Source organism: Daucus carota, chromosome 9 (genome assembly GCF_001625215.2).
Source record: "Daucus carota subsp. sativus chromosome 9, DH1 v3.0, whole genome shotgun sequence".
NCBI lineage: Eukaryota > Viridiplantae > Streptophyta > Magnoliopsida > Apiales > Apiaceae > Daucus > Daucus carota.
In genome coordinates this window covers 43865893-43891994 of record NC_030389.2, presented here as the reverse complement: position 1 = coordinate 43891994, position 26102 = coordinate 43865893, and the positions used below count along the sequence as shown (strand labels likewise).

Sequence of the window (26102 nt, the reverse complement as noted above, 5' to 3'; positions counted from 1 at the left end):
TTATAATAGGTAAAATACATGTTAATGATTATCAGAGATTTTTAAAATATATGATGTTCGATTTAATTCGTGTTATTTAAATATTTATACGACGACCTCCTTTAATTCTTCAAAATATATATCCGATCTAATTTAATTGATTAATTATTTAAATATAATTCAGAAATAACTTGGTATTTACAGTATTTTCTTTAAAATTATATAATAATATTATTTAAATGATTTAATACTTGGATATGACTTTAATCAACTGCAATAAACAAATGACTGAAAAGAATTAATTGACAAATGATTTGTCATGCAAGCCGACAAGCTTTTTACTATCGAACTTGACATCTTGGACATAAATATTGTCGATTATACAGTGAGCAAGCTCTGCATTGAAAACTCCAAACACAAATTACATAACTTTTATCTAAATTCAAGCTACAATGCAGATCCTTACAAAAGAAAAAGAAGCTACAATGCAGATAATATAGTATAAATAATTAATATATTAAAAAACTATAAATATAATCTCGCAAGAAAACAACTATCTTGTCAATTTTCCAAGTATAGCTATCACATATCATCAGTCATATCGGCCATTTGGCCTTTGTGTACACCTACATGAACAAGAGTCACGGTATCTTTGCATTCAGGAAAAAAAAAAAGTCACAATATATTTAGTTTCAAAATATTGAAAATAGAACTAATTGATAAAAACATTTTATAATAATTAATTAGTCTACTATTATTAATTTAATTAATTTCGGTACATTTAAATCAATATTTTAATCCGATTTATGCTTAATCAATACAAAATATGTACATCTACCTATTATTCTAGTTAACAGAGAGTTTGAGAATAACACAAGAAATCAGTCTTTCAAAAATTCTTGATTTATCGAAAAATTCAAATAAATTTCCGTTTAATTTTTAAAAATATTTTATCGATTTTTCAATTACATTCTGATTTGATTAAAATTCTCAATTTATCAAAAAATTTCTCATAACTTCTGAATCGATATATCAACGAATTAGTTATGGTTCCCGATTCTTACAACGATGCAGGAACTACGTTAAAACAATCCTCTTGAACTAATTTAAATAATTCCTGATATATGTGTGACTGTGCAGCTGGTTAATGTAAGAGTGGGAATTATTATGAAGACAAAACAAGAAAAGTACTGTGAAATCTCATTGACTTGTATGATTTCTAAACTGTTGAGCTGAATAAATTACTATTGGTTTCTCCAGTTCTATGTATTTTGCTCCAATAGAAAATGGAGAGGAAGCTGGTTAAGGGCCACACACAATTATGAAAGTGAGAAGTTTCATGGCAAACATCTGGGAACACACCACTGACAGTCCTTATATTTTTTTATATACCCTCCATGTTCTCTTTGTTTTTCACCTATAATTTTTTGCCAAATTTATGAAATAGTTTGATACTAGTCAAAATCGAAATAAAATTGCAATCGATTAATTTGATTTGGTTTGATTTTGACTGATAAACAAAATGAAATTAAGTGAATATGTTGTCATTGAGATTCATGTTATTGATCAGGACATTTGCAGATTGAATAAAATTAGTGCATCAAGCGGAAAATCCTGGATCATGTTGCAGGAATAGGACATGATATGATCAAGAAACACTACCGATATCATTATCTGCAGAGATCATCGACCGGATTTAAGACAGGCGGAATCCGAGTGGTTAACCAGTTTGAAGTTCGGACTTCATGAACGGAATCCGAGTGGTTAACCAGTTTGAAGTTCGGACTTCATGCACTTCATGGTTCTAAAAATTCCTGATTCGTCTTATTAATTCTCGATTAATCCCTCCAAGATGCCTCCTCGATTTAATTTTTAAATCTGATTAATTATTATAAATTTTGTTAAATGATATGTTTTATATTAAACTGACAAATTAAATATTATTATAATATTATAAAATATTTGATTTTCAGTCCGATTAACCTTTCTGATTATAAATTAACATCATTATATCCGATTTTGTTGCTTATATTCAGCAACCCTACCTCTAAGAATGGTCAAACCCACGTGGATTTGTTTCTAGACTCCTTCAAAAGACCCCATTGTTCTGCTGCTGCTTATATCCGGGACAAATCTGCCCACTCAACATCATATAATTCCGATTTTTGACAAATAAATTTATATCCGTCTGGTTTAAACTTATAAGTAGCTTAAAAGTCGAAACACAAACCGTAGCTTTCGAAAACGGAATCTTGCATGGTATAAAATACACATGTTTGACACAGGAACCATGACCGAGGAGAGAGATTCCCCATGCCTTAGCAGGCACTTAGCTGTAAGGAGAGTACCAGTATTTATACTGAATAGTAAATTTGCCTGTTCTGAGAATGAAATATGGCCTTGAAACCAATATGGGGCTGGTTTTATATGCAAAAATATGCAAGCATTATGAATAATGCATTTGGCACAAGGCCCTGTGAGTGATAATTCTGAGTGGTCCTTGCTCTTTCAGACCATGATCCAGCCGTGTGTGCTCGAACTTGAATCAAGACCATGCTCATTTTATTTTAGTGATGTGTAACCGTGTTCGAATTCAGGGAAAGGACTTCGTAAAACAAACCTATCGACTTTTTTAGTCCCGACTATTTCGAAATAAGTTGTAAATAAGTTGTAGTTATTAGTCTTGAATCTTTAATGTTTTTTTATGCAGGTTATATGTATGCATGGTTCTAAACATAACTCAAACTACCTTCTAATTTTATGTCAGTTTGCTTATTTCTGATTTTAAATATCTTTAATGATTTTTTTTTATGCTGGTCACATGTATGCATGATTCTAAAAATTAACTCAAACTACCTTCTAATTTAATGTCAGTTTGTTTATTTCTGATTTTAAGTTAGTTTCTATTTTATTATAGAAACATGCGTTTTTCAGTATATACTCAGAAATAATTTTCAACCCCTGACTTTGAGCTGGGACAAACAGGCTATAAATCTGATTTCCGCTTTTTCCGATTTTTTAGACCATAGTAAACACTGCACAGGTTTTGCATAATTAAAAAGTGATGGAAGAAATAGTTAAATAGGATCCATGCAAAGCTTCTTCTTCTGTTGAGATCCATAACTTGTCAAAAGACCATTATGGTGTGAGGAACATGACCAGAGAGTGCAGCAGTACACACAAAGACATATACACTAATATACACATAAATTATGGTGAATACTATGCATCACATGTTCACTTGGTTGCAACTTTAAAATTAGGCAGGCATGGATTTTTCCTTACAATGGGTCTTTTTTTAAATATGGTCACATTTTTTTGTTAGAACTTCATTTTCAATCATATCGATCTAGGAAAGGAAAGAAAAAGAAGATGGGTATAATTACAAGTCCTTGACTAATTGGAATTGTGGGGTTAAAAACTCTCAAATTTATGATGATTATAGAGCATATGACTACCTAAATGACTAGTTTTAGGGCTTTATGGGTCCTAATGACTTTGGTCATACTGATTATCAATTCTGATTGATTAACTTATTTTGATAAATAATTTTTCTGAACCCATCATAAATCTCGAGCTTAGAATAATAGACGTGTTTTTTTTTTTATAAAAAGTGAAGTAGAAGTCAGAATTAACTAAGACTTAGAAGTAATTTAAAATATTTGGGAAAGAAGCAATAATCATGAAACAACTGCGTATAACTTTTTACCACAAATGATATGAACAAAGTGCTTCTAACTTATTAAGTCAGAAATCGGGCCAGACACCCCTAATGTTACGTATCTCAAGTCCTGTGTCAAATTTTTTTGTTTGATGATGTGGTTAGCGGATGACTAATTTTAATCATGTGATCTATGTGCATACATGATCTCAATTACATCGGTATACTCATAATTACCTAGCATCTTCCAAAATTTAACTCAAACCGAGTCGTATAATATTTTCTTCAAACCAATATAAAGGAGGCACATTGCAAATTTATAATCAAAAGATTCCAAATGTTTGAGTGTATTTATACTCACTTGGTTGTGACCAATCTCAATCTCATTAATTTCCAAATGTTTACACAAGTGAATGATGAACAAAAAAGAGACCTTAAAGCCAAAATGGAAATGAAATGGTCCAACCCTTTTATGATTTCAATCCCCTTGCCCCTTACAATCATATTGTCCCATCAAGCTATCAACACATTCTTACAAAGTTTTAGATAGGTAGTAATTCTTTTTTTTTTTTTTTGTAAGGTCTACATTCGTAGATGAATTGTATCGAAATACAATAAACCGCATCTGGGATTTCTTTCTTTCAAGAAAGTTTATCATCTAACCGAAAGTCATGCAAGCATAACTCCGGACGCTTAGACAATAAAGCTTAAATGAATTAGAAAAGAAAAACCCACAAGTCCCATAACAGCTCGCTTCCAAAGTATCCTGAAAAAAACAAATCAAACAAAACATAAATCAATACACAAGAAAATCACGGGCATATATATAAACAAAAGATTATATATAACAAAAATAGATAGAAAATAAAATACTATAAAAATATTAGTTAATTTCTAACCAAAGGATAATCCTTTGGTTAGACACATGAAAATTAAAAATTTAAGTGAAGAATAAAACAAAGTTTAAAACGTAATTAAATATATTAAATATAATGATCTACAAAATGGTAAACAAAGCCATAAAAATGGCATCCATAAGTGGAACAAAAAGCCATCAACGGCACAAAGAAGCCATTAAAGGCACGATAAAGTCATTCTTAATGACTCTCATAAATGGTACTGAATATTCATAAAAAGTATTTATCCAATCACAATTATAATTTAAAATGTAGCTATTCAAATTAATGCTAATAGAGACAAATAATAAATAGTCAACAAAACGGATCCCGTAATTAAAGCCAATCCAATTTAAAAATAGAATTATAGTCTAAAAATCATATTCATAATAATTATGAATTCAAAAACGTAACGGATTCAGCCGCCGGTACAACCACCGCTACACCACCAGCACCACCACCGACCAAGATGTTACATAGTTCTAACATATTGTGATTTATAAGAAATCGAAAACATAAATCACATCTAAATGATAAATCAAAAACCTAATTCACACAAATTCACACAAACAGTAAAAAATCAATTAAAAAGAAATAAGATTTCAATTTTCTTACAAACAATACAAACAACAATAATCTGAATCAGTTAAAAAGAAAAGAAACAGAAATATATGATAAAAGAAAAAAGGGTTGCATCATCAGAATACAGACAAGAGATTACATACCAAATGAAGTTGGTTTCACACAGAACAGACACAATAACACAAGTTGTAGCATAATAAGAACAAAGAATCTGTGTGTGAGTGTGTGAATCAGTAGAGAGATTTAGTATTAGTACGTATCTGCCAACATGAGAGGGGGAGGTTCGAAGAGGAAGTGAAAGACCACGAGTTTTGTCGGTAGTGTGCCTGAAATCAATCTCGGAGAGTCCGGGAGCGGCGATAACTTGAACGGGATCGCCCGAGCATGGATGAGATGATGGGATGGATTTGAACATTTGCACCATGTTTGTTTAAAAATGCTCTAATCCGTTTCCTAGATATAATTAGGGTTATATGTATAAATATACTTAAAATTTGGAATTTTGAATAAAATTGTAATTGGCTTCTGTTGAAGATTGGTATGGAAGTCTTGAGTTTGGGTGTGGCAGGAGGGAGGGCGGAGCATCGTCCGGCGGCTAACGCCGGCGAACGCCGCGAGCGGAGTGGTGCAAGGCGGTGGTGGGCTTGAACAGTAGAGAGAGAGGGGCTGTTCTGGTAGAGGCCGTCGGAGCGGTGTCGGTTGGCCGGCGGCAGTAGTGCGGCTCATCTTCTTGGCTGCCCAACTGATCTCGTGTTTAGTTTGTCACATATTCCTAGATAGGTAGTAATTCTAAAAGATATAAAAAATCCCATCTTTTTTTTAGGTGCATGAATATGACCCCTACATGCTTCTTATCCTCCCAATTTACTATTCAAGCATGTTGACAAAAGATGAGGCAAAAGGGAGGCTAAAAGCCCAAAAGTAGATTATTTGTATGTGTAGATGAAGGGGAAAGGTTTAACTTAGACACAAAGAAGATTAGATGCTTATGTTTTGTTTGTGAAGATGATTGTGATGATCTTGAGGAATCTTTTGAGTAGTGTATGCCAAGATCTTGAGTTTGGCATTGGGGATTGAGCTTAAAGAAAGTGGACTGAGACTGATAGTGTGTGAATTATAATTCCTTTTGATTACTAAAAGTCTATTATACTTGGGAGTCAGAAAGAAAGCTAATGCTCTCTGATAGTCTGTAATGTGCATTTTGCAGGTTCACACTTCACTATAATAGATTGCATATAATTTTGTCCATTTCACTCATCTTTTGACCCTGCCACTCCGGCTCGGCTCCATGACATACGTATGTTATTCCCGGCTCGAGTCTGCTGTAATAGACTTATTTTATAAAATTACTTAATTTAATAATAAAAACTTTATTTTATAAGATTACTTCAATTTTTCGTGACTCGTATATTTAACTAATTTTTTTTATAAAATTGCTTCAATTTATCGTGACTCGTATATTTTAACAGACTTCTGTCGCACGTATGAATTTTATACAAAAATTAGTTTTAAATATATATAATTAAAAACAAAGAGCACGGTTGGATAGCTCAGTGGTGAAGAGCTTATCCTCTGTCGTCCCAAGTCCTGGGAAGCTCCTCTGCCGTCCTAAGTCCTGGGTTCGACCCTGGCTCACCCCGAGAGTTTTATAGAACAGATACTCATTTGTAAAGTTATAAGTCATATTTGTAAAAAAAAAAAAAGTGTGAAAAACTAAGAAGCAAGGGAGCAAGACTTTGAATTAAAACAACAATTTATCCATGGACATAAAAATAAATTCCAAAGAATACAATGACACTTAAAGGCAACAAATAAGTATGCCACTTAAATGCAACAAACAAGTAATCCAAGATTAATTTCATCTTTAAACTAAACCAAATTTGGTGCAGTCCAAATATTCTATAAGAATTGACTATCCTCCTAATGATTTTTCCTAGGCAAAACTTAATCTAATCTACAAGCTGTTAAATGACAGATTTTCAACTCACTAATCCCTCATTAAACTTGATTAAGTGGCCCATCACCTCGTTAATTTCTTTCTTCCTCCCTTGTCATTTAGTGATTAATCTAATTTGCCGCAATGCTATAAATCTTAGAAGTTGATGATAACATTGCCGTTTTGCACAATGTGTGAGTTTCTTGTTTGTCGTTTGGTATAAGTATTGTAGTTCTTTGTAAGCTTCGTTTAATGGTCAATTTTTAAGATTAGTGAATTTAATAAAGTCCAATCACTATCGGATTAGTACTAATATTTTATTGATTGTAAAGGTAATTTGATTAGCTTCTTATTTGACTTGAGCATTAGTCTCACTAATCAGAGGAGGAAAAGCCTAAAGATGGATTCTGTGAGTAGTAAAGTAGCAAAAGGTATTTACATCAATGCTTACGCTATATATACGTATTTATATCATAATAATATGGTTTATTATTCGTTTACAAAGCTCTGAGCTCCATTCCGTGTTTGCATTAACGGAAATTTTCAATAAATCAGAAAACTTTAGTTAAATCAGAGTTTAATCGATAAATCGATAAAATATATTTAAAATTAATAAAAAAATTTAAATAAGTCGGAGATTATTCCAACACTGAGTTGCCAAAAGTTGTGCAACTCATCCCTATCTAATACTCGCTCCGTCCCTATGTTTCTACACGTTTTTCACGGTTCGGCATATACTTTAATGTTCATATAAAATATAATTTTATAATTTATTTTTTTTAATTTTATTCAAAAAATAAATCTTAAAATTAAATTATAAAACTATTACAAAAACATTAACATGTCATGTTTCCATCTTTTATTATTTAATATATATAATTCAGGAAAACGGAGAAGCTGGTTATTTAAAAGAGAACTTCAAGGCCTCAAGCTCATGTGTAAATTACTTGGTCCTTGGTCACCTTATGATTCAAATTCCATTTGTCTCCATAGTCAAAATAACAAAGAGGGCATTCAACAAATGAATGCATTCTATGTGTACATTATTCACTCAACTCAAGCTGCAAGAATCCACTATTGCATAACAATACATTAAAAAGTCCAGCTTTTCTTACCCTTTTGTCCAAGCTTTCCACCAGGCAAACTCTCCTTTAAACAAACAGCTTCTTCAAAACCTCCCTCTACAGAACTCTCCAGCCCCACCATCTCTCTCTCTCTCTCCCTCTCTCCTCACTCTCTCTCATATCTCTCTCTCCACTAACTACAGTTGCTTCTGATATATAAGCACACAATACACACACACATCTTCACCTGCTCACTATTTTCTCTCATGCAAACAAACCCTTTTCACCATTTGCTTTGTTTGTCTCCCAATTAAGTCATGGAAGAATCAGAAGACTCAAAAACAACCAAGAAATGCAAACCTCAAACAAGAAGCTTTAGAGCCAAAAATTGCAACCCTCACAACTATCAGTACCACTATCATCACCAGTTATATCATCATCACCACTCAAATACCACAAGGTTTAATGGGTTTTACTACCAAAATCAGTACCAAAACTACCCTGCTCTTCTTCCCCTACCTCAAACTATACCTTTTCAAATAGCCCCTCCACCACTTTTGTCACACTATCAACACTTCTCAACAAAACCCCATTTGCAAAAACCTTTGTTTTCTAATGCTACCCCTCCTTTGGCCACTTCTTCTGAGAACAAGGCTTCTGTTTTGGCTCTTACAAATGGTAAAGTTTGGATTTTCAAGCCCTTTTGTTCATAAAGTTTGAAGCTTTAATTGTTTTGAATCTTTAAGCTTTTGTATTGATGCATGCTTAGTCTGCTAGTTTAGGTTTAATCAAGAATGTGACACCTTTCTTACAATATAAAGATCTTATCTTGATAGTAATATGTGTGTTACATGGTGGAAAATTTCATAGGAAACTATAGAGAAATAGTAACCTTTCAAATGTAAGTATGCTTTGAATTGTCAATGACATTGGTGTTTTTTAATTTTTAGTGTTTCTAGTATTAGAAAATTGTTAGTGTACTATTTCATGTATTCAAGTGTTTGTTCTATTACATATAGAAAGAACTTGTTTCTGTTGATTCCTACCAAATTACTTATTTAAGATACTCAAGTTTTGGTGATACTAGTATCATTTCTGTTACAGGGTTTTCGACTTTTCGGGCATTATGTAGTGTGATCTTTGATGAATCACTGGTGTTTTATTTTTGATATATTTGATTTTATGTGAGGAGAGTGAGGAATCAAAGCCATGACTAATGAGTCCTCTGCGATGTATATGTTTTGATTACTGTAATTGAATTATAGTTTTTGTTTTTTGTTAATCAGCTCCTGCGGCGCTTGACCAACAATCTTTATTACCCCCAAGGAGAAAGAAAGATGGGAGGAGAGTTGCAATTGTTTTACCACAAACTTTAGTGGTGGCAAGGAGACCAGATTGCGGTGGTGTAGAAGGGCCAGTAATATCTCTTCTGGCCAACCATTTTCTAGTCAAATTTGACCCTTTACAGCGTATTTTTCAGTATGATGTTGAAATCTCTCCAAGTCCCTCAAAGGATGTTGCTCGATTGCTTAAACAAAAACTCGTGGAGGACAACTTAAATTTGCTCTCAGGTGCTCGTCCAGCTTATGATGGACGAAAAAATCTATATAGCCCACTGGAATTCCAAGCTAACAAGCTTGAATTCTACATAGGCCTCCCTATCACAACTGGCAAGCTGGGTGGAGAGAATGGCGACATAAAACAAAAGAACAAGCTTTTTAGGATTAACATTAAGCTTGTATCAAACCTTGACGGAAAAGCTTTGACTAAGTACTTGAGTAAGGAAGGAGATGACTGGGTCCCTATTCCCCAGGATTATCTGCATGCCTTAGATGTCGTGTTGCGCGAAAGTTCAACAGAGAAATGTATACCCGTGGGGCGATCACTTTACTCGAATTCAATGGGAGGAACTACAGATTTGGGTGGAGGAGCTATTGGATTAAGAGGGTTCTTTCAAAGTCTCAGACCAACCCAACAAGGACTGGCTCTCAATTTGGATTTTTCTGTGACTGCATTCCATGAGAGTATTGGTGTGATCCCTTACTTGCAAAAGCGTCTGGAGTCTCTATCTGATCTTTCTCAAAGAAAGACAAGAGGTTTGACAGAAGAAGAGAAGAAGGATGTGGAGAAAGATTTAAGAAACATAAGAATCTTTGTTTGCCACCGTGAAACTGTCCAGAGATATCGAGTATTTGGCTTAACCAAAGATACTACAGAGAACCTCTGGTTTCCAGATAGGGATGGGAAAATTCTGAGGGTAGTAAACTACTTCAAAGATCAGTACAATTATGATATACAATTCAGAAACCTGCCTTGCCTGCAAATTAGTAGGAGCAAACCATGTTATCTACCAATGGAACTGTGTATGGTTTGTGAAGGACAGAAGTTTCTGGGGAAGCTCTCTGATGATCAAACGGCAAAGTTACTTAAGATGAGTTGCCAAAGACCAAAAGAAAGAAAGGCAATTATAGACGAAGTAATGACAGGACCAGTTGGGCCAACAAGGTACATGACAAATTCTATTTTATTGTCGGTAACGACCTTGTTATGCTCTGAAATATCATTTATTGTTCTTGGACTTGATTTTTGTTTTATTGACAGTGGCAATCAGGCAAAAGAATTTGATCTTCAAGTTTCTACAGAAATGACACGCTTGAGTGGAAGAATTTTGCAGCCTCCTAAACTCAAACTTGGTGATGGAGGCCATGTCAGAGATTTAACTCCTACTCGTCGTGATCGCCATTGGAACCTAATGGATAGCCATGTCTTCGAAGGCACTCGAATTGGGAGGTGGGCATTGATAAGTTTTGGTGGAACCGCTGATCAGAAGGCCAACATTCCAAAATTTATAAATCAGCTAACTCAAAGGTGTGAGCAATTGGGGATTTTTCTCAACAAGAACACAGTTATTAGCCCCCAGTTTGAACCAATGCACGTGCTCAACAATGTTAATATTTTGGAATCAAAACTTAAGTCAATCCACAGAGCTGCATCCAACAGTCTCCAGCTACTTATTTGTGTAATGGAGAAGAAGCACAGAGGATATGGAGATTTAAAGCGTATTGCTGAGACAAGTGTCGGGGTTGTCAGTCAATGCTGCTTGTACTCAAATCTTGCTAAGTTAAGTTCACAGTTTCTTGCAAATCTGGCCCTCAAGATCAATGCCAAAGTTGGGGGATGCACTGTTGCTTTGTTCAATTCACTACCATCTCAAATTCCCCAGCTTTTTAGCCTTGATGAACCGGTGATCTTTATGGGTGCTGATGTAACGCATCCTCACCCGCTAGACGACTCCAGCCCCTCAATTGCAGCTGTGGTGGGTAGTGTCAACTGGCCAGCAGCAAACAAGTATGTCTCAAGAATGAGGTCTCAAACTCATCGTCAGGAGATCATCCATGATCTTGCTGCAATGGTGGGGGAGATACTAGATGATTTCCGCTGCAGACTATCTGAACTACCAAAAAGAATAATTTTTTTCCGAGATGGAGTAAGTGAAACCCAATTCTACAAAGTGCTCGAAGAAGAGTTACAAGCAATCAAACTGGCTTGTTCAAGATTTCCAAATTATAAACCTCCCATTACCTTCGCCGTAGTCCAAAAAAGGCATCATACAAGGTTGTTTCCAAACGATACCATTCCTTCCACCCGAAATCAGTCCATTGATGAAAATGTTCCTCCAGGTACCGTAGTAGACACTGTTATCACTCACCCTAAGGAATTCGATTTCTATCTTTGTAGTCATTGGGGCGTCAAGGGAACGAGCCGACCAACGCATTATCATGTCTTGTGGGACGAAAATCGTTTCACTTCTGATGAATTCCAGAAGTTGGTTTACAATCTTTGCTACACATTTGTGAGGTGTACTAAACCAGTATCCTTGGTTCCACCAGCTTACTACGCCCACCTCGCGGCATACAGAGGCAGATTATACCTTGAACGTTTCGACTCAACTATTTCTAACAGACACAGCACCACCATATCCCGAGCTGCCCCGCCAAAGGCAGCCCCTCTTCCTAATCTTAGTGAAAATGTTAAGAATCTCATGTTTTACTGCTGATATGTATAATTCTAGCAGTTGCATGTACATAATTCTCAATGCCAGTTGTGCATATTCTAGTTTAACATTGATCTAGGCTTCAGTATGTTCAATAAGCCATTTCAGGGGCTCAATCTATGCAGTTTCACTAGTATGATATTTCATGATCACAAGTTATATTACAGTATTGAAGAATGTTTGTGATGTTCTTGATATTTTTTGAAATTTTCAGTTTCCCATTGAATTCAAGTACATGTGTTACCTCCCTTGATGCGTTCATCACTGGCTCCATTTATCAGAGGTCGAGAGTTCAAACTTTGTTAAAGACGGTTTGTGAGGGTGTTAGATGATATCTCTCATGTTCTTCATTTATTCGAGGTCTAGAGTTCGAACTTGGTTAAAGACGGGATTGTAAGTGTGTTAGATGATATCTCTCACATTTTGCTTGTCTCCATTCATCGAAGGTCGGGAGTTCGAACTTTGTTAAAGACGATATTGTGAGAGGTTGAGAGTTCGAACTTTGTTAGTTAAAGACGGGATTGTGAGTGTGTTAGATGGTATCTCTCGCATTCTGCTTGTCGGGAGTTTGAATGTATTTAATTGTATAAAAAAATGCAGAGATCATTGATGGGGTTGTTATGTAATTATGTTAGTTACAAGCTTTGTCAACTTCATGTTTGTTGAACAGGCTATATTATTGTAATGTCAATTCCATCATGTATATATATACAAAAGGCTACATAAGATGTAGGCTGCAACTTTGGCCAAAAAAGAAGAGATGCTATAGGCTTGTACTATAGATAGAGTATTTATTGCATTGTACAAAAAAGATTTGTTTACAGTTGCAAGGGATTAAAGGAAAAGTGTAGATCAAGAGACAAAATAGTGTATGGTATTGTTAGTGTCTCACTGTCTGGTAAAGCATGAATGGTCAATTCTTGCAGCATAAAAGATACCAGAAGTCTAGAATGCTGGGGTATATGACCATAGGGTCGGTCCTATACGTATATTAGTAGCATATGTTCAATCAAAAAAAAAGTCGGACAGTTTAATTCTTCAGCGAAAAATTAACTCATTTTATGATTTTTCACATCCAGCGTTTTTTTTCCGCCGAATGTATCCTACTATCATTCAAATGTTCTCGTTTAGAGGAAAAAAAGGTATTAGGCGGCTTAATCTTAAGTTTTTATCTATATACAGAGAGGTGCTACTGCTACACCATTATATCATTCAGCAGAAAATTACCTCACGATCAATTTATCATTCCAACGCTTTTTTCTGCTGGATGTATGCTACTATGATTCGTATGTTCCAGACAAGTCGTCTTGTCTTTGTATTAAAGTGTGTACAGTATAATAAAACTACCAGTCTACTACATTGTATGGAGTGAGCCTGAGGGTGCAATAATACAGCAGGTCAGCAGCTAGCACTTAAAATTTTGCCATGCATGCAACGTAAGAGTCAGAGAGCGTGAAGAAATGCAGAGCCTTTAGCAGAAGAAAAGGAAAGATATTAGATACAGTCCTAGAGATGCATGCATAAATGTTGCTATCAGCTCCTTGTACTAAATCATCTTAATTATCCACTGGACCTACATTACAATTTAGTGGTACACTCCTATGAATTATGATCCACTGGTTGCATCACTGCCCTTGTACTCTAATATTATAAATATGGAAATACGAGCCGTAAACGTATGTTGCAGCATATATACCGAGCTTAGATGAGTAACACGGTATTATAACGTATGCTGTAAAATACGTCTGTTGTGGAACTGAGACGGATATGATTTTAATGATATTGGAGTATGTCCCAGTGCAAATTGTACTGAGGGAGGGAAAGGGAGAAAAGAGAACAAAAGAAAGGCAAGAATTGAAGTAAAGGGGCACTGAGATATCTCACTTTCGACTTCCCCTTTTGTCTCTTCACACATCCCTCTCCATCCATACTCTCTGCTCAATAAATGAACCTCTCTCTCTCTCTCTCTCTCTCTCCAGTCTCTCTCCCTCTCTCTGTGTCCTCTTTATCTGAAAATGCACAGAAGATGAAATGGATGACAGGCTTTAATTTTATGGAGTATTCAGCAATGTTGTGTGCAAAAGAAATTAGTACAACACCTGCTGCAGTTTAGTACAACACGGGAAGGAAGGGGACACAAAGAGTGGCAGCAAATAGGTTATGAGATAAACAACCCCCAGGCCCCTACCCAGGGGCGGACCGTGGGCTGGGCTCGGGTTGGCTCCAGCCCGGGTCAAATTCCACCAGCCCACTTAACATTTATATGTATCCATTAGTCCAGCCCGGGTAAAAAATAAACTCAGCCCTATTATATTTTTTAATACACAGTCCGGTCTTTTTCTAATTTATCTGGGCTAACTCAGCCCTATTATATTTTTTAATACACAGCCCGGTCTTTTTCTAATTTATCTGCACAGCCCATTTACCTGAAAGCCCGCTATTCTAATTAAGAAAAATTCAAAGCTTTTTATCAAATAAACGTACTCCCTTCCCCTGTTGGCTGTTAGACTTGCGTCGGCGTGTCCACTCCCTGCTGCTCCGCCTCTCCGGTCCAGTAGAGCTTTCTCTCTTTTTATTAAAGTATTAACTTGTATAAAATATAATATATACACAAATAATATTAGATAAGATTTAAAATTTTCAAAAGTAATATATTAACAATTAGATTTATTTTGAAAAATATATTTTTCTAAATATATCTAATATAATATTATTGTTTTAATATATTAATCTTGATATATTAAAAATAATATATTAGTAAAAATATATTGTTAACATTATTTCTTGTACTGCATTGTTAACATTGTTTTAAAAGATCTCATAAATATTTTTTTTTTAAAATCAATTGAATAATATATATATATATAATTCTAATTAATTATAATATTTTATTATTTAAAAATATATTACTTATTCTAATTCTACTTATTGAAAAATATGCATGGTAAATTAATTCTGGTATGTTATACCTAGCAGTAGTCTTTAAACTTAAAACTATCAGTGCTTCGAGAAACAATTTACCTGTCTAGCGCTTAAAATAGTATAGTTGGACGAGAGGCACACAACGCTTAAAAAACGCTGGACGTACAATTTTTTTTTTTAATTTTGATCGTCGCTGAACTCATCCAACGGCTCGCAGTGTGTATATACTGGGGACCTGGACCCATCTTTCAAATATGCTAGTTTGATTAGTTGTCGTTTTATTAAATGTGCGGAAAAAAAAAAATTCCAGCCCAGGTGGATTCAGAATCCTGGGTCCGCCCCTGCCCCTACCTCTAAGCACCACGGAAGTTGTCAATATCCGACACGACCCGAACCTGCAATTTTATTTATTGAGACAAAACTCGAAAGTGGCCCGACATTCATCTGGTTAACCTGAAATTGATTCGAAACCAGAATTTTATTCTTAAATGTATGGAATTTCAATTTTATTCTTTGACCCAAAATCGACCCATTTGTCGGTATGAAGACCACATGTAATCCGAAATTGAGACCACACCCATCCCTGGTCCAAACCTCAGGCATTTCCACTTTTTGTCCTCAATTCTTGGCTTTAAAAATACTCAACAACTCTTCCATCTGCTTATATTTTCACAAAATTATAAACAAAATAATCCAAAAATTGTGCACGGGTCTCTGATATTGATCATGTGAGTGGGGAACTAGAAAAGTTTGCTCAAAATTACTATAAGATTCACGAGGTCCATTCTTGCTTTTCTTTTCTTTTTCTAACTAATAAAAGACAATTCTAATTTTAACTTGTAGCTCCTATCATTTTATTCAATCAAAAGTCATTGAGAGAATCTATGATAGAGGGAAAGGGAGCAATAATAAAGTGCAGGGTGACAAAATATACGGTGGAGTTGCATTTTTACATATTTACTTGAGAACATCAGCCCGGAAAACTTTTTTTCCCGTTCCGAGTTCGAGCTACTGTTGTAAAATTGAGTTGACTAGGACAAATATAGTGTCTTCACTTTATATTTGAATATAGGGTTTGGAATTTTACATGTTTGCAAGATTTTGATTGGCGTTGTGGTTGTATATAGAGGGGATCTATCATTATTAAGATATGGGAACCAATAGAAATGAGTCAAACTTATAAAATTCTGCGTGTAGCATGTGCCCACAGTAGTATTACATCTAGCAAACACTTAGTGTCGGATTTATAGAGGGTCTAGTCGAGACTGAAACTCCCACCGGAACTTTAAAAAAATGCGAGAAAAGCCTCATATGTTACAAAAATTTTGAAAAATTATCCAAAATATCATTTATTAACGCTAGATTATCTAGCATTATGATTTTGGAGATACACACTATATCACGTTGCTTTTAAGTCTTAGAATGATTATAAAACGCTAGATGATCTGATATTTTGGAGTTGAAACGTGATATGAAAATAGCATATGGTCTTACAAAACGCTAGACCATCTAGTATTTTGAAGCAAAATAGGGCTAACGCTTATGGTAATTTATGTCATTTTCTCTGAAAGTGATATTTGGGGTCTTTTTTCTAAAAAAAAGTGATGATGAAGGTCGACACTCAAAAATCCTTTAGTGTTCGATACAAATATTCCGTATTAAAGCAAAAACATCATAAGAATATATTATCTCATATATTTCGAACATAATTAGCCTTCACACAATATCATTTTTTCTGACTCCGCTACTGACGTAACACGATCCGGTTCGAGATTTTTTCACTAACGACTCCGAATAACCACCGATCTCCACGCACATTCCGCAAAATACAAAGAAAAAATACGGAACAAATTTAGTGAATCCCAAAAGTGAAGCGATTGAGATGTCCATCAAGCAACACAAGACAACAGAAAACAAGACAAAATGGGAAAGAGAGAGCATGTAGCCTTTGTTTTTATTAACGTTTGCATATGCTAGTGAGCTGTCCAGCTCCTCCAAAATCCAAGTGAAGAGGCAGCTTTAATTCAAGTGTCGTGTATTCTTCGACTGAGAGTTGCACAGTTTTGTCATCTTATCCCATCACCTCACCTCACCTCTCTCAGATTTTCAGATTTTTGGGTCACAAATAATTCCCTCTGGTACCAATCTCAATCTCGCTTCATTATTATATGTTGTAGTAGCCACACTATGCTTTGCTTCGTGTGAGTTCAACTCCCTACCTCTATTATGAATTATCGATACGAGAAAGATATTCGGCAGACTACCAATTTGTTTTGGAGTATTGTTAAAAATTGTTGTGTTTTTAAAAAAAATAATATTAAAAAAATGTTGTTGGAGAAATATTAATTTAGTAATTTTTGTTGATATTTGTATATTTTGAATCATAAAATCAAAAACAAAATATTTTTGGTGAAATTTGATAGTAAAATATATGACAGGTTTCCGTAAAAAATTGAAAAAGATTTTTTTCTCCGACTTTTGAACCAACTTAAAAAAATTGCTACTCGGAAAAATTGCTTTTTTACCGCTGCTTTTTCCAAAAACTATAATGACTGTCTGCAACAATAATACGATACAGAACTTAAGTCTTGTCCGGGATTTTAAGATACTCCCCATGCCTCAATATATAAGTCCTTTTTCACTTTTGATTAGTCGAATTGAGTATGCTTTTGGCTGAAATTTATAGATATTATATAATTGAAAAAAAAATAAAAGAATATCATCAATAGGTAAATCAAGTCTATTTTGATATGTAATTTTTATGTTGTGAAACAACAAATATATATATTTTTAATAGTTAGTCAAAAATTAATCAATTTGACTCTTGGAAAAGCAAAATGGACTTATAAATTAAGACGGAGGGAGTATATAACTAAATTAATCACACGAGAATAAAAAAGATAGAGATACTCTTTTTCTTAAAATACAATTTTCAAATAACTATGATGCTGCCATAAAGCTAATTGTCGAAATTAATTAGAATCACAATCGCAGAATATGGTCCGATCCGAAGCCCGATACATTGATCTTGTGCAGTTATTACAACTAGGCTTTTGTTTGGTATAGCCCAACCCAACTAAAGTCCACCAGCAAAAAGGTAGTTTATCGGCGTTTGAACAATAGTGAAAATATTTTTAAATTCAATGTTATCATCCATAGTAATTTACTAATTTATAGTACAATAATATATATTCGAAAGTTTTCCCGGCTTGTTAACCCAAATAAAAGTTTAAGTACAAGTTCACTTGCAAGAAGGTCATTTTATCGGAAAACTATGCACATTGAGTCTCTGGCAAGGGCGGATCTAGAAATGAAATTTTAGGGGGGCACCAAGCAAATTTTTGAAAAACGCCTATATATTTTTTAAATTTTGGAAGGACACTTCTATAATTTTGTAAAATTTAGAAAAAAAAACATACGATAGAGCTAGTGCAGTTATTGTATGACGTTTAGCCAATGCTAGATACAAAGCCGGTAATAAATTGATAAGAACATCATGAGCTGTCCCGTAATAAAACCTGTTGATTTACCAGTTGACGGAGAAAAGTTTTCTTATATTCTCCCATAATGTAATCATTTTTAAAAAAGTTCAGTTTTTGAATTAAGTTATCAGGTTTGATCAATATAGTGATGGTAACCATAAACAAAATAATGTTTGCTCCCGACAAAGTCTATGGCCTTTGTCATTAAGTTCCGACAGCTGAAGATGGCTAATGAAATTTTCGGATTTTGTCATGGTGAAGAAATGAAGACATGAAAAGAAATATAAGATTTTCTGGAACAAAGAGACTCTAGTTTTGAATGAACCTGCCATGTTCAGAGCTTTCTGCTGCTACCGTAGCCAGATGAACCTGGTGCCTTGACTCTAGCAATCCTCTCGTCCTGAATGGAGTCAAAGAGAATGTTGCTCCAGTTTGTCGGCCTTTGTGCAGTCCTGGAAGGAACACGGTCACTGTCTTCTCCCCCGGATGCATCGTATCCATCACTAGCTGAAGCTGATCGCGATAGGGGGAATTCTTGCTGAGCTAGAGCTGTAGATGATGGTCCTGTTAGTCTCCTTGCCTCGTCAAGTCCTGAAGATGAAATTCCAAATGGATGAAGATCTGGCGAATCTAAACTGCTCTCAGGGGAAGAAGCAACAACTCCAGAGGCATTTGACATTGCTAGGCCTGTTCTGAAAGAACTCAGTGCTTCATGCTGAAGAGGAGCCAAACTTGTGGATGTCTCAGTAATGTTGCTTTCAGCAGTATCGGTTGAGAGTTTGGGCAAGGTTTCTATGGGAAACTCTGCAGGGAGTCGGACTCGGGTACTACCTCGTTTCCTGTTGTAATCCTGTCTTCCATACATGTGGCGGTCGCTGCTACCAAAGCTGTTATCCCTGTCGAGCCTGAAAGGGGCGTCTCTTCTAGTGACAGGCTGGAGGATTTTAGATTTTCTTCTTGCCTCTGCAGCAGCCCTTGAAACATCTTCTGCATTCAAGCGAGCTAATGCCCATGGGCTTATCTTTACAGGCGCAGTACTCCTTTTCTTCATCTCTTCTCCGGTTGTCTTCTTTCCTAAGGAACTTACAGATCTCGTGTCGGAAGGAACTACATCAAACTATAAAAAGAAAAACAGGGAATCATAATTACTAAACACAAACCTCCACAGTGTAAGTTCAATGATGTGAATGCATGATCATGTTCATCACTTCTTAATCAAAATCGTCCTTATGATGGCAGTTAAATAATTCTCTAATCTTATGCAGTAATAAAACATCCGAGGCAGGCTGATGCTTCTCATCATCTTGACAGGTCACAGAAGAATTTATAGGAAAATCGGGGAATACCAGCTTGACTATAGTAATCTCATAGTAAAAGGTGAAGAAGAAATAACTGCTCTATTCTATAGTACAACTAGCTTGCAAAATTCTCTATATTGTTGGACTTGGCAGGAGGGTTTGATTCTTTTTTTCCTGAATAGGAGGGTCTTAAGCTCTTAGCTATTTATGCTAAATACATTTCAATCGACTTGGTCTTACCAACGACTGTAGGGTCCGAGATCTCGTTAAGGTTTGCTAAAGCTGGACAAACAAAGGTTTTGCTGTGATTCAGAATATGCGGAACAACAAGTTAGAAAAACAAAAAGTTCAACATAAGAGTAACTTGGGATTAATTGCTACCATGCAGAGTTTGTGCCCAAAGTTATAGGGTGGACTGAAGAGAATAACTTTCCGACAGACCTGCGGAAATGGCCGTGGATGACAAAGCTACAAGTATTTTAGGTTAGAAGGAATGTTGGCAAAATTGAAGGGTTTGCAGCAAGCATTAGACATCCTTTTGAAATCTTCATTATCCACAATTTACTATATATTGACAAGATTTCTTTTACAAGAGGAAGGCATGTCAACAGTTGGTTCTCGGGTAGATAGGTTATGATCTCATACCTGATCTTCGACAAATAGTGGTGGTGGTGTACACCAGGCTCCCCGTTGAAAGGATCTAAAGGAACTCGCACTGCTTAATCCTGTGAGGGAGCTGGCTTGTGACATCTGAGGACTTTGTTGACCTCCAACTCCTTGTTCTTGCTCTCTCAAAGCTATAATGTAATCATATGTGCTAATACCCTGTTAGCCAAGAATCAGACAGCAAGTCATTATATGTGGTTACAAAGCTTTCTTAGCCTGTAAGAAATCTAGTGGTTTAAGTATAATTTTGAAGTTTTCATTATCCCTTTAACATACAACATTAATAACTGTTTATTAATTGCGATGAATGTCAGCCAAAAATGTGTTCATAAGACTGACAAAGGCCGGGGGATCTGGTATAAGATAACATAGATTAAAGTTAGACTATTTAACAACCCAAACAACACTTACCTTCTTTATGAGAAGAATGTGAAAGAAAAACAGCTGCACAACCGGCAGAGTAGCAACCATTGCCAAAATGGTGCATATTGCCTATCATTTAGAAAATTTAGTTAATAAAAGTAGGTATAAAAGTAATCTCACATAAATTGAGCCAAAAGAATCTTTTAATGTGCATATCTCTGGACTACAATCGAACTCTATAAAGAGAAAAAGAACAAAAAAAATAATCTAAGAGAAGAAAATGTAAATGATTCTCACCACCACAATAACATAAGGCGCAATAGAGAAACTGCTTCCTAGATTGGTGGCGATATCTACAGAGAATTTCTTGTGCTCAAGGAAGCAGCGAATTAGTACCAGAATTCCAGTTGACCACTGAAGTATAAGCTGCAATCTCAAGTTCAAGGTGCACAACATTTACATCACTGTCACTAATTTAAAATGAATGATGCTTCATAAAGCTTAATATTAGTCTATTAGCTTATGGAAGGATTATATTGTTTCGCAGTGTATTCATTTATAGTCTGTAAGTAATGCTTAAAGTTCAGGAACCCACAAATAATACGGAGTAGCTAATAATTTTGAATCTTATTAGGGAAATTAGTAATAGTTTTATAAAGAGAAGGTTTCGCAGTTGCAGACTTTGGGGAAAAGTGGCCACAGAAGTATGTCAAAGAATAATTTGGAGCATAGGGTATATTGAAGAAGCATGTTGAAGCAATGGAAGTGTAACTAATTTCTGCTCTTATTTTGAATACTTAAAAATGCGCTGAACATTGTTCATCTGCATTTAAAATTGTCAGTTGATACTCGCAAGTATACTTAACATTGTTCTGCGTAAAAGTATGTGCTGGTTTGTTGGCATATAAGCAACATGAAGTTTTTGATGCAAAATTCCAGAATCATTTAGCAAATGTATGTAGCTGACTACTGTTAGTGCTCTAACAGATTTGGCATTTGGACAGTAGTCCTTACCAGCAGAAGAGCAGAGACCATGAGTGAGAAAAACTTGCGATAGTTTCTTTTTCCTATACAGTTGTTGAGCCACTGTCAAAAATCCAGAATTTAAAGTTAAATAGATGTCTCAACAAATTAAAAGAAAATTCTTTATTAAAAATACTCAGTTACCCTGCAGTGGTGATCAAATCGGTCCACACATTTGTCGCAAACTCTACAATGTTTGCTGTACTTGAAAACCTGCAAGCAGTTGATCATATGAGAGTATGATGTGAGTGGCAGGAATGGAAGTTTGAGGCTACCCAAGAGAATCCAAATCATTCTTGTTCAAAGTAATTTTTGTTACACGAATGAATTTGCAAGAAGAAATAGTTTCTCTTTTTAGACTTGATTGTACAACTTCTCGGATTTTGCAAACCGTGTCCTTTTTTTTATTCTCACAAATTCTCAAGCTAACATTATATTTTCTTTTCTTATTTTATATATTTTGCATTTCAAAGCTTCTTTAAATGCCTCTATGGAAAAAAGAGTTCAGCAGTCTAGTATCTATTATTGCTTCAAATCCATAAAACATCTTAAAAAACAGACTTAAAGAATGTGACATCATACAAACCTCTACTTCACACAGACTGCAATAGAACATGCCATCTTCACTAGCCTGTTGTCCAGAAGATTCATCATGTGAATTTGAGCAGTTGCACACATAGGCACAAGGAGTCAACAAAGCCAACAGAACTTTGAAACAGAATGATTGTTGAGACGCGGTACCAATTTCTTCGATCTCAGTTGCACGGTCTTCTGTTGCTGTATCCATGTCTTTCATGTCTTTGTTCAAGGGTTTTACTCCAACCGTTGCAGCATTTGCATCATGTATTGAGGAAGTTGAATCGCCACCAAGTTTAGATTCGTGGAGCCGATCATGCTTTTTGTGCTCTGGAATGTTGATATACTTTTTGGACTTAAAAACTCCTGGATCAGCAGGATCAGCTGCTGCACACCATATATAGAGTCCAAAGGCGCATATAATCTGGAATAGGAGTAATGTCACATCACTTATAACATTGAAACAATATTACATAGAACATAGTTGGCGGGGTTGTAAGTGAGACTGCACAAACTTACGCGGGCTACCTGGGGTCATGAACAAAGGCATACGTTTAAAATGCAAATTACAAGCATATATAACTGGTCCCTCGGGTTCTAACTCTTTGTTTGTTAACCAAGTTAATACTATTTTGTGGGCATTTATTGATAAATTTCATTTTCTTTTATACATCTTATAGACAAAGGCTCGTTCCTACCTTCCACACATAATATTCACAAACCTTATCATTCAAATTTTGCCTTTTTTCATTCTTTTTCCTCTTCCACCGTTAGTTTTCTTCACAATTGTTGATTTTAATCCTGCATAAAGTTATTCTTCCAACTTCCAACCTAATGGGAAGCAAGTGATATACTACATAATAACTTATCATTTTCCGGGTAGGACGGGAGGAGATAAATGTTTCAACTCATTCGCGCTACAAATCATTCCCACATTCTATTACTTCATAGATTGGGAAGACATTTTGACACTTTCTTGGAATGGTAGTATTAGTGCCTACCACGATACTATCAAAAGCTAAATTATAAACAGGCCAATTTAACTAACCTAACAAGTACACATTAATCATGTTCTACTTAGTAGAAACACATAAATACAGAATTAAAGAACAGCTTTATGAGTACCAACACAAAAGCATGGATCCAGATCTTCTACCATCAAAAGAAAACAAATGTACTAGCAGCATATAGTACAAAAGTAAAAAGAGATGAAGAACACAAAAGGCTTACCAAAGGAGTGTAGATCCCTATCACAATATACTGATACAATTGCTTCCCAACAAAAGGGGCAAAGAACACATAGAAAGCAAATCCCAATGCCAAGAATACAGCAACAGCAACAACCTGCACATACACACACAGTAACAACTCAAAATGCAACACTGTAAAAATGGATATAAAACAGTAAAAAATCAAGAATGCTGAGCTATATACACATACAAGTACACAAAAAAGGTACCTGGAGGGGATGGTAAGGAAGCTGCCATCCATGTTTCCTCATTCTCACTGTGTTAAATTCTTGCAAGCCCAGAAGAAAAATATATATATATATATAGTGATAAAGTTGCTAACTTGCAAGCTTATTTTACTGATTTGACTTGTTTTCTTTCACTTACCCTCATTTCCAAGAGTAAATGCAAAGAATTAGTTCACTGTACAACCAAGACAATAAATGAGCATGACCCAGATGAAAATATCATCACAATGTGGCCTTTTAAGTCTTAATCCACAAGGTCTTAGTGAAGAAATGACTGGTCTTTAACAAGAATATAAGATCTTTAACTGGGAATAATGAGGTACTGTTTTGACTGGTGCTATCTAAACAAGATTTTTCTCTTTTCAATCATATAATTACTTGCATTTCAGCTTTTACTTTTTCCTTGTTTCAAGAATCACCTTTTTGCCATGGACAAATCATGTGTCACAGGTCAGGGGCAACAACCAGTTTGCTTTTTCTTTATTACTCCCTCCGTCCCTATTTATTTGTCCATTTTGGAAGTAAAAATTTGTCCCTATTTATCTGTCCATTTATACTTTCAAAACTAATTTATTGATAGTTTTTCAAATATATCTCCATAATTTCAATTTTCAAGGCTTGACTTATTTAAAACTTGGTTGAATTCATGTTTTCAAGACATAAAGTAGGGATATTCCACCATTTTCAAGACATTAATTAGAGGTATTTAATGAAAAAGTTTATACAATCAAGTATTCCTTGGTATGTGTTTTTTTTTCCAAAATGGACAGATAAAAAGGGACGGAGGGAGTAGTTTCCAACAACCAAAATCTCATTAAATTCTTGTTTTTCTTAAAACTTGTAACACTCCAATTTGTTAGTAAAAGTTAAAATTTTCTTAACACTTTATCCCCATTTCGCGGATTTGATACAATCCTTTTTGAGCGGTTTTATATTTATTTTTGTCGGTTAGTCATAAAAAAACGTTCGAAAGATTTTTGTTATAAATACAGAAAGGACCAAAAAAAATCATTAAAACCCCACTATTTAAATGTACAGTTGTGATATTGTTGCTTTTGATCATTACTAAATGGCATGGCTTTGAGGTGATGAATGAATTGGCCCTAAAAGAATGAAATTTAGAGAGAATCTTGTCCATTCATTGAGTTCTTGCCAATATTTACCAACTTGGTATTTGATGGCTGGCTATTTGGGTATGAAATTTGGAACTTGTGATTTTAGCCATGTGTCTATGCACTATGCATTTTGTTTTCTTGCCCACAAATAAAATTGTACAGACAAGACAGGCCTACAACTATGTGTCTGAATATAGTATAAGGTCAAACAATAGTTTGGATTTTATGTTTTAATTTGATATAAGATTTAATATTTTTTATTGAAAGTAAATATTGATTTTGTACACATAAACATGCATATGATAAAGTTGGTACTCATTTTGGTTCATTATGTAAATAACATATTTTCAACTTTTTTTTAATAATATTGATTGTGTAATTAAAATAAATATTTGAAAATCTCAAAAATAGAGAAAATTAAAATCGATTTTTATCATATGATTATGTGAGCCAAATAACAAAATATTGATGTCCAAGACAATCTCTACCCTCTTATATTGTCATTTTTCAATTTTGAATAATTTCAACTTCAATTTTAACATAATGATCAAATTAACTTAATGATGATAAATTTAAATCAGATTTGTAATAAATAATTTATTCGACTTTTGAACAAATTCGGTCACCTACTTGATATTTAATCTCGTTCCGTGGTCTGGAAATTATTCTTCCACCCATTCGAGACTAAATGGTTGCAGGGTAGTAAAATATGAACATTTGGCTACAATGGCCTGGGTTGTAGGACAAGGGAGAGAGGTATGTTTTGTAGTGTATGGAGTAACGTGGTGTTTTACAGCGTAGACTGTGCATGAGAGCCACTTTATTGGGCCTTGTCCCGCAAAGCCTGCCCACTTTTGGCACCTTATTGTCAGTCTTCTTGAGCTTAACGATAATCGTGGAAAGTCAAACAGTGTTTCAGTCCTTGTATTCTTAATTTTACTAATTTTATTAACCTTTAACCCGTGCGAAGCACGGACGGGTATATAGTTTGTAATTTATTATTTATAA

The 26102-nt window shown here is 34.8% G+C and overlaps 2 protein-coding genes and 1 long non-coding RNA gene across 3 annotated transcripts; 1 reads left to right on the top strand and 2 right to left on the bottom strand.

Annotated features, from left to right (window-relative positions):
* Nucleotides 1-3956: 3956 nt before the first annotated feature.
* Nucleotides 3957-6323, bottom strand: LOC135149160 (uncharacterized). The gene is made up of 2 exons (XR_010287325.1): nt 5375-6323; nt 3957-4406 (listed from the first exon to the last, which is right to left on the bottom strand). It is a non-coding gene; the product is annotated as an uncharacterized LOC135149160 (long non-coding RNA).
* A 1969-nt stretch (nt 6324-8292) lies between these two features.
* LOC108200587 (protein argonaute 7) lies at nt 8293-12313 on the top strand. Its single transcript, XM_017368796.2, has 3 exons — nt 8293-8796; nt 9405-10623; nt 10720-12313. Exons 1-3 carry the CDS (start codon nt 8436-8438, stop codon nt 12173-12175), a joined length of 3036 nt encoding a protein of 1011 aa, XP_017224285.1. The 5' UTR covers nt 8293-8435; the 3' UTR covers nt 12176-12313.
* Nucleotides 12314-18708: 6395 nt separating this feature from the next.
* Nucleotides 18709-24316, bottom strand: LOC108200447 (probable protein S-acyltransferase 22). Its single transcript, XM_017368601.2, has 9 exons — nt 23962-24316; nt 23733-23846; nt 22513-22926; nt 22071-22139; nt 21918-21989; nt 21201-21329; nt 20952-21032; nt 20520-20699; nt 18709-19693 (listed from the first exon to the last, which is right to left on the bottom strand). Exons 1-9 carry the CDS (start codon nt 24001-24003, stop codon nt 18911-18913), a joined length of 1884 nt encoding a protein of 627 aa, XP_017224090.1. The 5' UTR covers nt 24004-24316; the 3' UTR covers nt 18709-18910.
* Nucleotides 24317-26102: the final 1786 nt, after the last annotated feature.